The sequence below is a fragment of the Rhinatrema bivittatum genome, chromosome 5 (genome assembly GCF_901001135.1).
Source record: "Rhinatrema bivittatum chromosome 5, aRhiBiv1.1, whole genome shotgun sequence".
Classification (NCBI taxonomy): Eukaryota; Metazoa; Chordata; class Amphibia; order Gymnophiona; family Rhinatrematidae; genus Rhinatrema; species Rhinatrema bivittatum.
Window position 1 is genome coordinate 314335908 of NC_042619.1, and position 13115 is coordinate 314349022.

Here is a 13115-nt window from a genome sequence, read left to right on the forward strand (position 1 = left end):
CATAAAATTTTGCTCTGCACATCCCTAATAGTTAGCAGGCTAAATTTAATAGCCGGCTATATTCAATGGTGTGGCTGCACTATTGAATATACCTCCAAAGTTAGCTGGATAAGTATGTGGCTAACTTTGCTATCCAGACTGTGTCTGAATATGGACCTCTAAATCTCTTTATCCAGTCCCTGTGGAACTGGAGCAGCTAAAGATTTCTCTTCTCTAAGAGGGTAACATTATTACAGCTCACATAGGGCTGGAATCGGCATGTACAAGGTACCCGTGGACGTCGGCCTCAATTTCCAAAGCTGACTTAACATGTGTAAGTCCGCTCTGAAAATTAATGGGATAGTATTTTCGATAGTGTGGCATTGGCACACACATTTACACCTGCTGGTAAACATTTATACACAAACTTTAAAAATATAATTTCCCTGCCCCAGGAATGCTTCTTTGCAGTACATGTAAAGATATACACGAAATCACTTCCCCGCGTACTTTTATGTGTACAATCCTGGGAGTAATTTTCCAAAAGACCATTTACATGAATAAATGCTTTTGAAAATTGCCACCAAAAGAAGGACTCAGTTCTGTTCCTACTCAATACCTGGGGAGCCCATTTAATCTTACCAAAAGTACTGAACTATTTGAAAATGATCATACTAGTAAATGCAAAGTTATTTCATGCAGATTTGCTGTGGATATCCAGAAAACTCAGCTAACTGTGGGGTCACCAGGATAGATTTGGGAAGCTTTGGCATAAACGTAGATGCTTATTATGTTTCCAAAATGTGGATTTCTTCATTTGCGTTGTATTCATAATTAAATAGTGCTAAATTTTCCAAAGCATTTACACCCTTAAAATCCAGTTTCATGGGGGAAAATGGGCTTTTGAAAATTACCCAGGGAAGGAGTTGTACACATGAAGGTATGCATAGAAGTGATTCTGTGTGCACTTTTATGTGCACAGCAAAGAGGTGTTCTGGAGGGGAGTGTGTGTGTGGGGGAGGCGGGGGGGGGGGGGGGGAGGTGTTATGGGATTATTTTGCTTGAATCTGATTCTTGATGAACTCAGAGCCACATACAGATAGAATGAACATAGGAATATGAAAAACTGATTCTGGGCTGGCCAACCCAGAATCGGTTAACTTAACTTACACACATGCAGTCACACAGAACTGTTCCAGACATCTGATCCCCCACTGCTTGCATAACTGCTTTCTGCTTGCATAGCCCCCAACTATTTGCTAGTGTTTACAGCAGAAGGGATCTCTCACTTGTAGACACTATTGATTAGAACTGTCCCAACTAAAGTGCCCAAGTACAAAGGTTCACATCAAAGCAATATTAGGATCTGATGAGCTTAACTGTGGCACCAGGACTGATAAGAAAAGAGAGAGAGAGGAAGACCCCCTCCTGACTCAGGCAATGTTAGATTTCTCACAAATTATATAAAAGTGAACAAAGCTGATATGGAATTAGAATCAACATAAACTTCAGACCATGGCAGGAGAGACAGATCTCTTGGATCCTTGTTTTCAACTGTGTCTAGGAATGTAAGCTCTATATCTTTATATGTATATATATATATTTGGGTGTTCTCTGTCATAGTTGTTATGGTCTGCATTCAACCATTTAGTATTATTTGTAGCTGTTGCGTGTCCCGGCCGTGGCAGGCCTGCGTCCGGCCCTACTCATCCCTGGCACTTGGGTCCCGGACCTGGCCCCTCCTCTCTAGCAGCGGTAGGCAGCCGCCTATGCACCCGTGCTCCTACCACGTCCCCAGGATCCTCCAGCTGCTCCGTGACCCCCTCCGGTTCCAGTCGGGTCTCCCTACTTGTGCGTAGGGGAGACGCCGCCACCTCATAATCTCAGCCATTTGCCTTAGGCGCGCATGCATGCGCCTCTCTCGACCTTAAAGGGGCCACGGCGGGAAACCTTCCCGTGGCCCCGGATGATGACATCACCAGGCCCTGCTATTTAAGGCAGGCCCTGCTGCTTGGTCTTTGTCTTGGCAACAGGCCTCCACGTTTGTCGTGTGCTTAGTTGCTACTTCTTCGTTTCTGTTCCTGTGCTCGTTTGTTCCAGTCCTGCATTCTTGTTTCCAGTTCCTGAGTTCCAGTACCTGTTACCTGCTCCTGATTACCTTGGACGGATTTCTGGCTTTGACCTTCGCTACTCCTGACTATGCTTTTGGACGGATTCCTGGCTTTGACTCTTGCTCGCTCTTGACCACGCTTTGGATGGATTCCAGGCTCTGAGCTGTGCTCGTACCTTGACCTAGTCTCCAGCCGCCTGCCCTGACTTCAGCCTATACTTGACCTTGTCTCCAGCCACCTGCCCTAATTTCAGTCAGCATCTGACTTTGTCTCCAGCCGCCTGTCCTGATTCCAGCTTGGACCTGACTCTGCCTCCAGCAGATTACATGGACTTGGCCTCTTTTACGCTTCTGCCTACTTACAAGCCTAGACTTAACATGTTCCTGTCCTCTAGCCTGCCTTAGCCTGTCAAGGCTTTTGGATCCAGGCCTTGTCTCGAACTCAGCTCTTTTGGACTCTGTGTCTCAGCTGCTTCCTGGCTCCCTGTTCTGAACACCTTCCTCGGGATCAACCACACGGAGGCCCGTCTAAGACCAGCTGGCCCCGGTACCCAAGGGCTCAATCTGTGAGGAACGGGGGCTGGCTTTGGCGAAGCTTCAGTTGGCCTCTGCTTCCCAGTCTGTTCCACCTTCCAATGGTGGAGACCTGTGGGGGTTTCCCCATGGGTAGCGTCAACTCCACCTTGGACCAATGGTCCACCTCTGCAACAGATTGTCAAGGCCATGGACTCGGCGGAGCCATCCACTCTCCAGGCCATTCCAGGTCTGGCCCTGAAGATCCAGGAACACCAGCGGTTTTTGGAGGTGTTGGCTACCTCCATTGAATGCCTCAATGTCAGTTTGGACTCTCATGCTGGCTCCGTGGCTTCTACAATCGCACCACTCAGTTCCCAGGCACTGGCTACTCCAGCCAGAGCTCTGCTTGCCCTGCCCGCTTTAACAAGTTCAATGGGGACCCAAAACTCTGCAGAGGCTTCAGCAACCAATGCTACATGCAGTTTGCTCTACAGCCCTCTGTTTTCCAAGATGACCTCACGAAGGTAACCTTTATTCTTTCACGCCTAGATGGCAAGGCATTAGCATGGACATCTCCATTGTGGGAGCATGCGGACTCTCTTCTCCAGGAACTATCACGCTTTGTGACTACCTTTCTTCGGACCTTTGATGATCCAGGGAGGCAGGCTACAGCTAGTTCGAATCTTTTGCATTTGCAGCAAGGTCACCGAGCACTCAGTGAGTACACCATTGAATTCCGGACTCTCACTATAGAGTTGGGCTGGCAGGAGGACTGCCTCCGAACCATTTACCTAGATGGCCTGTCACCTCAACTCAAAGATGAACTTGCAGCCCGTGAATTACCCTCCTCTCTCAAGGACCTCATCGACTTTGCAGGTCGCATAGACCATCGCCTCCAGGAGTACCACCAGGAAGTCCAGGTATCCTGACGCCCCACTGTCGAACCTTTCCGCTTTCCACCTGCGGCAAGTCCCACATCCAGCAGAGTCCCGCCATCCACTAAGGTGGAAGAACCCATGCAGCTGGAATGCCTTAGGTGGAGGCATTCGGGTCTGTGCCTGTACTGCGGAGCTGCAGGACACCATCTGTCATCTTGTCCCGTTCATCCGGGAAACTCTCTGGCCTAAGTTTGGTAGGGGTCCTGAACTTGGGCGCTACTACTCCAGCCCCCCCCCCCCACCGTTAACTTTACCAGTTACCCTGACCTGGAATTCTTGTTCCTTCCCCACCTTGGCTTTGGTCGATTCAGTAGCCTGTGGGAACTTTCTGGTGAATGATTTGGTTCAACTCCTAGGCATCTCTACCTGTCCTGTCGAGAAACCACTACTCATTGCCTCCATCCATGGTGACCCGCTACCGGGAAGAATTTCCCAAGTCATAAGAACATAAGAAATTGCCATGCTGGGTCAGACCAAGGGTCCATCAAGCCCAGCATCCTGTTTCCAACAGAGGCCAAAACCAGGCCAAACACTAAGAAGATCACCGTATCTGTCTACCTCCTCACTGGAACCTTACATGAAGAGGAGGTAGAATTCCTCATCCTGGATAAATCCATCCATCCAGTGGGGTTAGGGTTACCATGGCTTCAGCGCCACTCACCCCACTTTGATTGGGAGACCCTACAATTCGCCGAATGGAGCCCTTCCTGTCATCACACTTGCCTCAGAAGAATAGAACCGCCTTCAGTGATCCCGCTAGCGGTTACTGTTTCAGGCCTTCCCGCACATTATGCTGATTTTGGGGATATGTTTTTGAAACAGAAGGCTGATATCCTTCCACCTCATCGTGACTATGACTGCCCCATCGATATTCTGCCCTAGGGACAGAATTTACCCTCTGTCTCTACCAGAGACCCGAGCTATGTCGGACTACATCCGTGAAAACTTGGGTAAAGATTTTATCTGTCCCTCCACCTCGCCTGCTCGTGCAGGCTTCTTCTTTGTCACCAAGAAGGATGGGTCACTACGACCATGCATAGACTATTGCGGCTTGAATGCCATCATCTGCAAGGATAAGTTTCCTCTGCCTTTTATCAATGAATTGTTTGATTGCCTCCAAGGGGCAACCATCTTTACCAAGCTGGACTTTTGAAGTGCCTACAAATTGGTTCGTATCTTTTCCGAGGATGTTTGAAAGACTGTCCAGGGATGGACATTATGAATACCTTGTGATGCCATTTGGCCTTTGTAATGCCCCTGCAGTGTTGCAATGCATGATCAACAAAATTTTCTGCGACCTCATTTATGTGAAGGTTTTCGCCTACCTAGATGACATCCTTATCTTTTCAAAGGATCTCGCTACCCATTGTTTGGATATCCACACGGGTTGAAGTTCCTGCGGGAGAACCACCTGTTTGTCAAGCTCAACAAAGTGCATGTTCGAGAAGCACAGCCTACTCTTCCTGGGCAACATCGTTTCCCAAGATGGCTTCTCCATGGATCCCAATAAGCTACAAAGCATCCAAGACTAGCTCCAACCCACAGGCCTCTGAGCACTCCAGCGGTTCTTTGGTTTTACCAACTACTACGCCACTTCATAGCTAATTATTCCCTGGTCACCGCACCTCTTACTGTCCTTACCTGTAAGGGCAGTGATACGAGGAATTGGACTCCAGAGGCAATTACCGCCTTCCAAGCCCTAAAAGATGCTTTCTTGTTGGGGCCCTGCTTATGTCTGGATGCTTCTGCCATTGGAGAGGGGGCAGTGCTGAGTCAGCATTCCTCGAAAGGGGTTCTACATTCTTGCTCCTTCTACTCCCACAAGTTCTCCCCTGTGGAGTGAAATTATAGCATCGGGGATCGAGAACTCGCAATCAAGCTCGCTCTCAAAGAATGGTGCCCTTGACTGGAGGGCACCCAACATCAATTCACAATCTTCACTGACCACAAGAACCTTGAGCATCTCTGGCACGCCCAGAGCTTAAATGCTCGCCAGGCCCACTGTGTGTGATTCTTCACTCGATTTGACTTCGACCTTCGATATCGTCCTACTGAGAAGAACCACCGGGCTGATGCCCTGTCTTGTTACTTCGAGCCTGAAGACTCCCAAGAAGAGACCCATCACATAATCGATCCTGTTCGTATTTCTCTGTCCACTACCATGACCGTATCAGCAGGAAAAATGGCAGTGTCCCACAAGCTTCGTGAAAACGTGCTACAGTGGGCACACAATTTCAAAATAGCTGGCCATCCTGGATGCGCTCAGACTTTGTCCCTCTTACAGTGCTACTATTGGTGGCCCACCATGTCCTCCGATACATGTGTATACGTAGACTCCTGTCCTATGTGCGCCCAACAAAAGCCTCCTGTGGGTCAACCGTGGGGGCTACTACAACCCCTGCCTGCTCCTAAAGAACCCTGGACTCACTTGTCCACTGATTTCATGGTGGACCTTCCGACATCTAAAGGGAACACTGTCATCTGGGTGATCATGGACAGGTTCTCCAAGATGGCTCATTTTGTGCCACTTCCCGCCTTGCCTTCAGCACCTGAACTCGCATGTCTGTTTTTCCTCCATGTCTTTCGCCTCCATGGGCTACCTGTAGACATTGCCTCCGACAGGGGGCCTCAGTTTGTCGCCAGCTACTGGTGCTTATTGTGCAGGAAATTTGGGATTTCCATCAGCCTGACCACTGCTTACCATCCTCAGGCCAACGGCCAAGCCAAGTGGATGAACCGCTCTCTCAAGTGCTTTCTCCATGCTTACCCCAATGACCAGCAAGACAACTGGGCTCATCTACTCCCATGGGCTGAATTTTCTCATAATTCGCACATTGCAGCAGCCACAGGAATCTCTCCCTTCTCCCTGGTGTACGGCAGTTCCTCTCTCAGTGCCGTCTCCAGCAGCTCTTTAGGCCCTTTGGACCCATATGGATGCCCTTCAGGCCCTCTGGACCCGCACAAACCAATGTTTGTGCCAAGCAGCCGCATGTGCCAAGAAATCCTCAGACGCCCTTCGTAAACCTGCCCCAGAATTTCAACCGGCCATAGTCGTTTGAAGCTTCTCTCCCAGCAGTTCACTGCCAGGTACATCAGGCCTTTCCCAGTCACTTGACACATTGGCCCAGTGACCTACCAGCTTCATCTGCCACCCATGCTGGGAATACATAACTCATTTCATGTCTCATTACTATAGCCTCTAATGCTTTCTTGGCCTTCGCGCAAAGCTCCCAAACCTTCTCAACTAATCTTGGAGACTGACACAACCTAGTGAGTTCACGATGTTCTAGATGTCCAGAGGAGAGGCCGTCATTGGGAATACCTCCTCTCTTGGGAGGTACAGCCCCGAAGAAAATTCCTGGGAACCAGTGTGTAATATCCTAGACAAAGGGCTTTTTCAGAAGTTCCATCAACCCAATCCTGGCTAACCCAGACCTCCAAGAGGGGGGAGTAAAGGGGGGGGGGACACTGTTGCGTGTCCCGGCTGCGGCAGGCCCATGACCGGCCCTACTCACCCCCTGCGCCTGGGTCCTGGACCTGGCCCTTCCTCTCTAGCAGCAGTAGGCAGCTGCCTACGAACCCACGCTCCTACCACGTTCCCAGTTTCCTCCGGCTGCTCCGCAGCCTCCTCCGGTTCCAGTCAGGTCTCCCCACATATGCATAGGGGAGATGCCGCCACCTTGTAATCTCAGCCATTTGCCTTAGGCACGAGCGCGCCTCTCTCAACTTTAAAGGGGCCGTGGCTGGAAACCTTCCTGCGGCCCCGGATGATGATGTCGCCGGGCCCTGCTATTTAAGGAAGGCTCCGCCACTTGGTCTTTGCCTTGGCAATAGGTCTCTATGTTTGTCGTGTGCTTAGTTGCTACCCTGTCATTCCTATTCCTGTGCTCGTTTGTTCCAGTCCTGCGTTCCTGTTTCCAGTTCCTGAGTTCCAGTACCTGTTACCTGTTCCCGATTACCTCGGACAGATTCCTGGCTTTGACCTTCGCTACTCCTGATTACGTTTTTGGACGGATTCCTGGTTTGACCTTTGCTATTTCTGATTATGTTTTTGGACGGATTCCTGGCTTTGACCCTTGCTTCTCCTGACTATGCTTTTGGACGGATTTCTGGCTTTGACCCTTGCTCGCTTTTGACCACACTTTGGACGGATTCCCAGCTCTGATCTGTGCTCATACCTTGACCTTGCCTCCAGCCACCTGCCCTGACTTCAGCCTGTACTTGACCTTGTCTCCAGTCACCTGCCCTGACTTCAGTCTGCACCTGACTTTGTCTCCAGCTGCCTGTCCTGATTCCAGCTTGCAGCTTGGACCTGACTGCCTCCAGCAGATTATGTGGACCTGGCCTATTTTAGGCTTCTGCCTACTTACAAGCCCAGACTTAACGTGCTCCTGTCCTCTAGCCTGCCTCAGCCTGTCCAGGCTTTTGGATCCAGGCCTTGTCTCGAACTCAGCTCTTTCAGACCCTGTGTCTCAGCTGCTTCCTGGCTCCCTGTTCTGAACACCTTCCTCGGGATCAACCACACGGAGGCCCTCCTAAGACCAGCTGGCCCCGGTACCCAAGGGCTCAACCTGCGGGGAACAAGGGCTGATATTGGTGAAGCTCCAGTCGGCCTCTGCTTCCCGGTTTGCTCCACTTCCCGATGGCGAGACCCGTGGGGTTTTCCCCACAGGTAGTGTCAACTCCACCTCGTGTCAAGGGTCCACCTCCGCAACAGTAGCAATTCCCTTTGTCTATTTATTTCTATAAACTAATAAATCCATTCTTACTTTTACCTGGCACCAACGTGTTTTGTGTGTGAGAAATAATATTAAGGTAAACCTTGTCAGTTACTAATGTAAGCTCTGTCAGTTACAAGTACTAGTCTCTCTCAGTCTGGACCCTAAAAGGGGGTGTTGGAGTTGTGTGGAATTGGGGCAGGGATAGTATTTATGTGCATACTTTAGATTTTTAGAATCTACCAACAAGGAAGTGTAAATGTGTGCATATGTCACATTGGGTTCCGTGTGTACCTGATAATTTTCAAAGTGTACTTATGCATATCAGTCCACTTTGACAATTCAGGCCATAGTCTGCATACACAAAGTACATGCAGACTTTAGCACTTTGCACACCGAGAAATGTGGTCTCCCTAAGGGGGCAATTATTTTTGAGTAGCCTGCACTTAGCCCACATACATCGCAGCGAAGTTTGACAGGGAAACCACACATGTTTTCCCTTTGAAAATTAGTGGCTGCAAAGTGTGCAACGTGAAGTGACCGTGTGCTTTGTACCTGTTATTTATAAGGGTGGCCGAGGGAGGACAAAACAGTGCATGCACTTCTGACAATGCCAAGGATGCCCTCCTACTTAAGATTCCCCCTCTCCCTGGGAACTCCTCATTTTAACTTGGCCAAATGTCATGGAAGCCCATTCAATACTTTTCAGCCAGGCAGCAGAGGGCAATTTTCAGTCAAACCAATTCCCACAGGCAAATGACTTTGAAAAATTGTCCTCAAAGCGTGTATATTTCTTACCCCAAAGGACAGTGGCATTGGGGCACTTTGACTTATTCTGCTAGAGGTAACACCAGGCTCATGCATACCTTAAACATGGAATTCTAGCACAATATTATAAAATGAAACTATGCTGCTAAGATGCTTTCTGTATACTTTTTTTATGCCACCAGAATTTTGTCAGGTAGACAATCAAAATCCTGTAATAAAGCTAATTAGTTTTACAGAAATGAATAGCATACCACAGTTCTATAAATTGTGGTGCTACAACTACATATCTGTGACGGGATGCTAGTATTCCACGTTATAACATAATATCATTCCCTATTGCTGTACCTGTGGTTTCTTTAATTTTGGGAATCCGATGACACCCATCCCTCAAAGTGCCAAACAAGGGCTCAGCATTCATTGCTGCATGCATAACAGGCACTGTCATCCTATGACATGCAGAGTCAGCCTGCTGGTGTAGCTCCTTATGTGTTGTCCCATGATTTGGGATCATGGCCATTCTTTCATCTGCAGAATTATAGCCGATACCTTTTACTGATGATTCAGAGAGAATGTGCTTAATGTCAGAGGTACAAAGAGGTGACTCGACAGGGGTGGCACATGTGCTACTGCCTGTGCTGCATCCTGCATCCACTGAAGAGCACTGGGAGCTTTGTAGAGAAAAGTGGCCTTCACTTTGCAAAGATGACATGCGCTTCGTCAAATGATAGTCGCAAAATCTAGCCATGCTCTGTTCAGTTTCCGGAAGCTTAGAAGAATGCTCACTGGCAGGTAGCTCAAAATCTTCTTTTAGGTCTTTGGCTGATGACGCGCAAGTTGTATCAGATGAAAAGCTTTCATTGTGGGCAAGTCTCAAAGCATCACTATCATCAACTTCAGGATCGGTGTCTTCCTTACTGTCACTTTCGGATTTACCAAGGCCAGAACCCCTTAGAAATGTCTTCCCATTTAGAGTTTCACCATCTGGTCTATCTGTTGCTCCACTGTCTTTGGCAGAATACCACCTTTGACTGTCCTTGCGAAAGGCAGTTCTCTCTAAGTTAAAAGTGCTTAGGCATTGACTGTCTCTTGAAGAAGGAATAACAAATTTAGCTTTTGAGTTTTCCTCCGTCTCTGCTTTTTTAAGTCCCTGCTTGCGCACAGCAACATTAACATCAAAGGCTGTTTTCAGATCACTGTTAGCAAATTTAGTTTTCCTTTTACTGTTGCAAGAGTATGCCAGTGACCCCATGTGCATTTTGCTAAAGTAGTCTGTCACAGACTTCGTCTCCATTGTTTCTGGCTCCATCTCCATGCTATCTGAATGAAGGATCTGCTTTGAAGGCACTACTTTTGATTGCACTTCTGTGGCTTGGCGACTTGCCAAAGGCTGTGTGAATTTTGTGGGGAAGCCTCCACTTTGACTCTTAGAAACTGGGAAGTCTGTCTGCTCTTCCACCAAGGACTGATAACCTTCAGCAGTGGTCAAAAATGTGCGTGCGGGATTTTCGGACTGTTTCTGGGCTGTGGCCAATTCAGAATTCTCAGTCATTTCTGAAGAGTTAGTTTCATTGCCAGAATCTGAAGATGACTCAGGGCTGTATGCTCTCAAGATTGCTACACCTGTATGCCACAAAAAATAAGAATTTATTAATGAATTTATAGGAGGCACTTGAACATATACATGAACACTGGTTTTATTAAGCAAATAATCAAAAGTTTAGTATTCTAGTTATATTGTTCCAGGAAGAGGTGTCACATAATGCAAAAAAAAAAAAAAATGGTGATTTCAGCTTATGGTATGGAACAAGATGTATGCGAATGAAGGTAAAACACAATGGAATGGGAGGCTTCCAAGGTTAAATGATTCATAGGAATGAAATGTGATGGTTCTCAATGAATAAACGTAACGATGGTGAAAGAACCTGAACTGTCATCTGTTTGCTGTTCCTCAGAAGCAGCCAAGGCCTCCAGTGCTTGGAGAGTAGACACCACTGCATCATCTAGCACCTTCTCACATGTCTTCTCAGTGCTCGTGGGGACTGCATCGATAAGTGACACAGGAATGTCATCATTCAGGAGATGACTAGCATTGTTCTTATCTTCTTTATCCTGCGCAGACTGGTTTTGGGAGTCCTCTTCATCTGAGCTATCTCTAAAGCCAGGTGGAGGAGCAGCAATAGCCAAGTTTAAAGAATGTAACAAAAAGTCATCTTCTTTATCATCACCTTCAGGTGGTGGGAGTGATGTCAAGTCAATGATGTCATCACTGGAGCCAGAAATGTTGAGAATAGCCGTTCTGTTAATTTCTCCTAACACAATGTCTTCTTCACAGCTTGTTTCGTCTTCATCCTCAATATCATCCATGTTCTCTGCATAACAGATATCATGTAGCAAAGGCTCTTCTATACATTCTGCATTTTCAAATATTTTAGCCTCATTAATATTTGCATAAACATCGTTAGCAGCAAATTGAATGCTCTCAGCATCCGAAGACAGCTCTAAATCTTTAATGTCATTTGTATCACTTAAATATATAGCTCTGTGTTTATCTAACATTTCTGGGCTATCATCCAGTAGCCTTTCATATCCTAATGTCTGCGGGTTAATAATATCTAAGCTGTGATCTTCAAATATGAAAGATACTTTTGCACTTCTTGGAGAGTCCTGTGCTTTTTCAGCAGTATCCAGTCCTGAGATTGATAACAAAGATTGTTGGTTTATTCTTCTGTTTCCTACCTCTACAGGATCACCTGGCTGGGTCAATCGTTGATCATGCCCCGTGTTTTCTATGTACAGATGCCTGTAGTCTTTTTGACACAGTGGGCTGTCCATATCATCTGAATGCATTTGTTTTGACTCTGAAAATACCATTTGTGGCTCTTGGTCCTCTTCAATAGCAAAGATGCTACTTTTTGGTAAGCAATTCCAGTCAGTTGGATGGAAGTCATATTTCCCCCTGTTCTCAGTTCCTGAGATATTGAAGAAAAAAAAATGGCAGTATTGATTTCATAAATAAAAAATATTTTGGCACATACAAACACATGCATACAACAGTAAGGATCTATTCACTTTTTTAACCTTCATTATAGGAAAGAGATATTATACTTTTAAAATAACAACTGCATAAGCATATCGATCCTATGATCTATTTGTAACTATAAGTAATTGGCAACATGTATAACTAGAAGATTTCAGTTTATTGATTGACTCCTTATCGGCTAAATGGGAACAGGATGAGAAAAACAACCTGTGAGGTTGGAAGGCTTGGATTAACCCACTCTATATTAATAAAACTGGAGGGTGAAAGTTGTGATGTTACTGTTTATAAATTTTCTTCAAAAAAAGCCTGCAAATTAATGTGCTTGCATAATTTGGAAAATGGCACATCTTTTGCTCAAGGATTTAGTGACCCACAATTTTTGGAAAGGAAAAAATACTACAGAGGAATGCATGCATGCAAAAAACATTCTCAGACTTTTACCCAGGTCTTAAATTTATCACTAAAAGGCAGAAGTCCATGCCACTTTTACAGAAGATTTTGGTTGCACTATTTTTTTCTCCAGATTTTTTTCCCCCCTTCCTGAAGAGGAATTAAATCCTTTGGCAAAATATTAGCTCACTGATTTGCAGGCATTTTGCATATAGGTGCCACTCAAAGGAATTAGTGTTACACTTTATATATCATGTAATTGCTACAATGTGGTGGGTACACATCATAACAGCCCTGAATAAATATGTCATCACACAGTGCCATTAGGGTGCTACTACCGTTTAAATTCTCCATTAATGTGCATTAGGATAAGCTTTGCATATTATAATATGTTGCCGTAATGGGAATTCTTTAGTAATTTTATAGCAGAAATACTATTACCTATATCTCTGCTTCCTGGATTTTTATTGTTGGCCATGTTAAATATTGAACGTCTTGAATCAACCAGTAATCTATAATATCCTGCTGTTAAGCAGGCAAGGTTCATTGCATCTGATGATTCCATAAGCAAAATTATAGGCTGTAAAAAAGAACATTATGTTAGTAAAATATAATACATTTTAAAATCAATTTTGCTGCTATAGAGTCTCAGTAAA

General features: G+C 46.2%; 1 protein-coding gene across 5 annotated transcripts in view; it reads right to left on the minus strand.

Moving 5' to 3' along the window:
- Positions 1-13115, minus strand: part of FRMPD4 (FERM and PDZ domain containing 4) — a 1001692-nt gene that overhangs the window by 15304 nt on the left and 973273 nt on the right. For all 5 annotated transcript variants that reach the window (XM_029604343.1, XM_029604344.1, XM_029604342.1 and 2 more), the window contains 3 exons: positions 12901-13039; positions 10952-11998; positions 9375-10649 (listed from right to left, as the gene is read on the minus strand). In XM_029604343.1, coding sequence (XP_029460203.1) covers positions 9375-10649; positions 10952-11998; positions 12901-13039 — 2461 coding nt within the window. The remainder of the gene's footprint in view (positions 1-9374; positions 10650-10951; positions 11999-12900; positions 13040-13115) is intronic.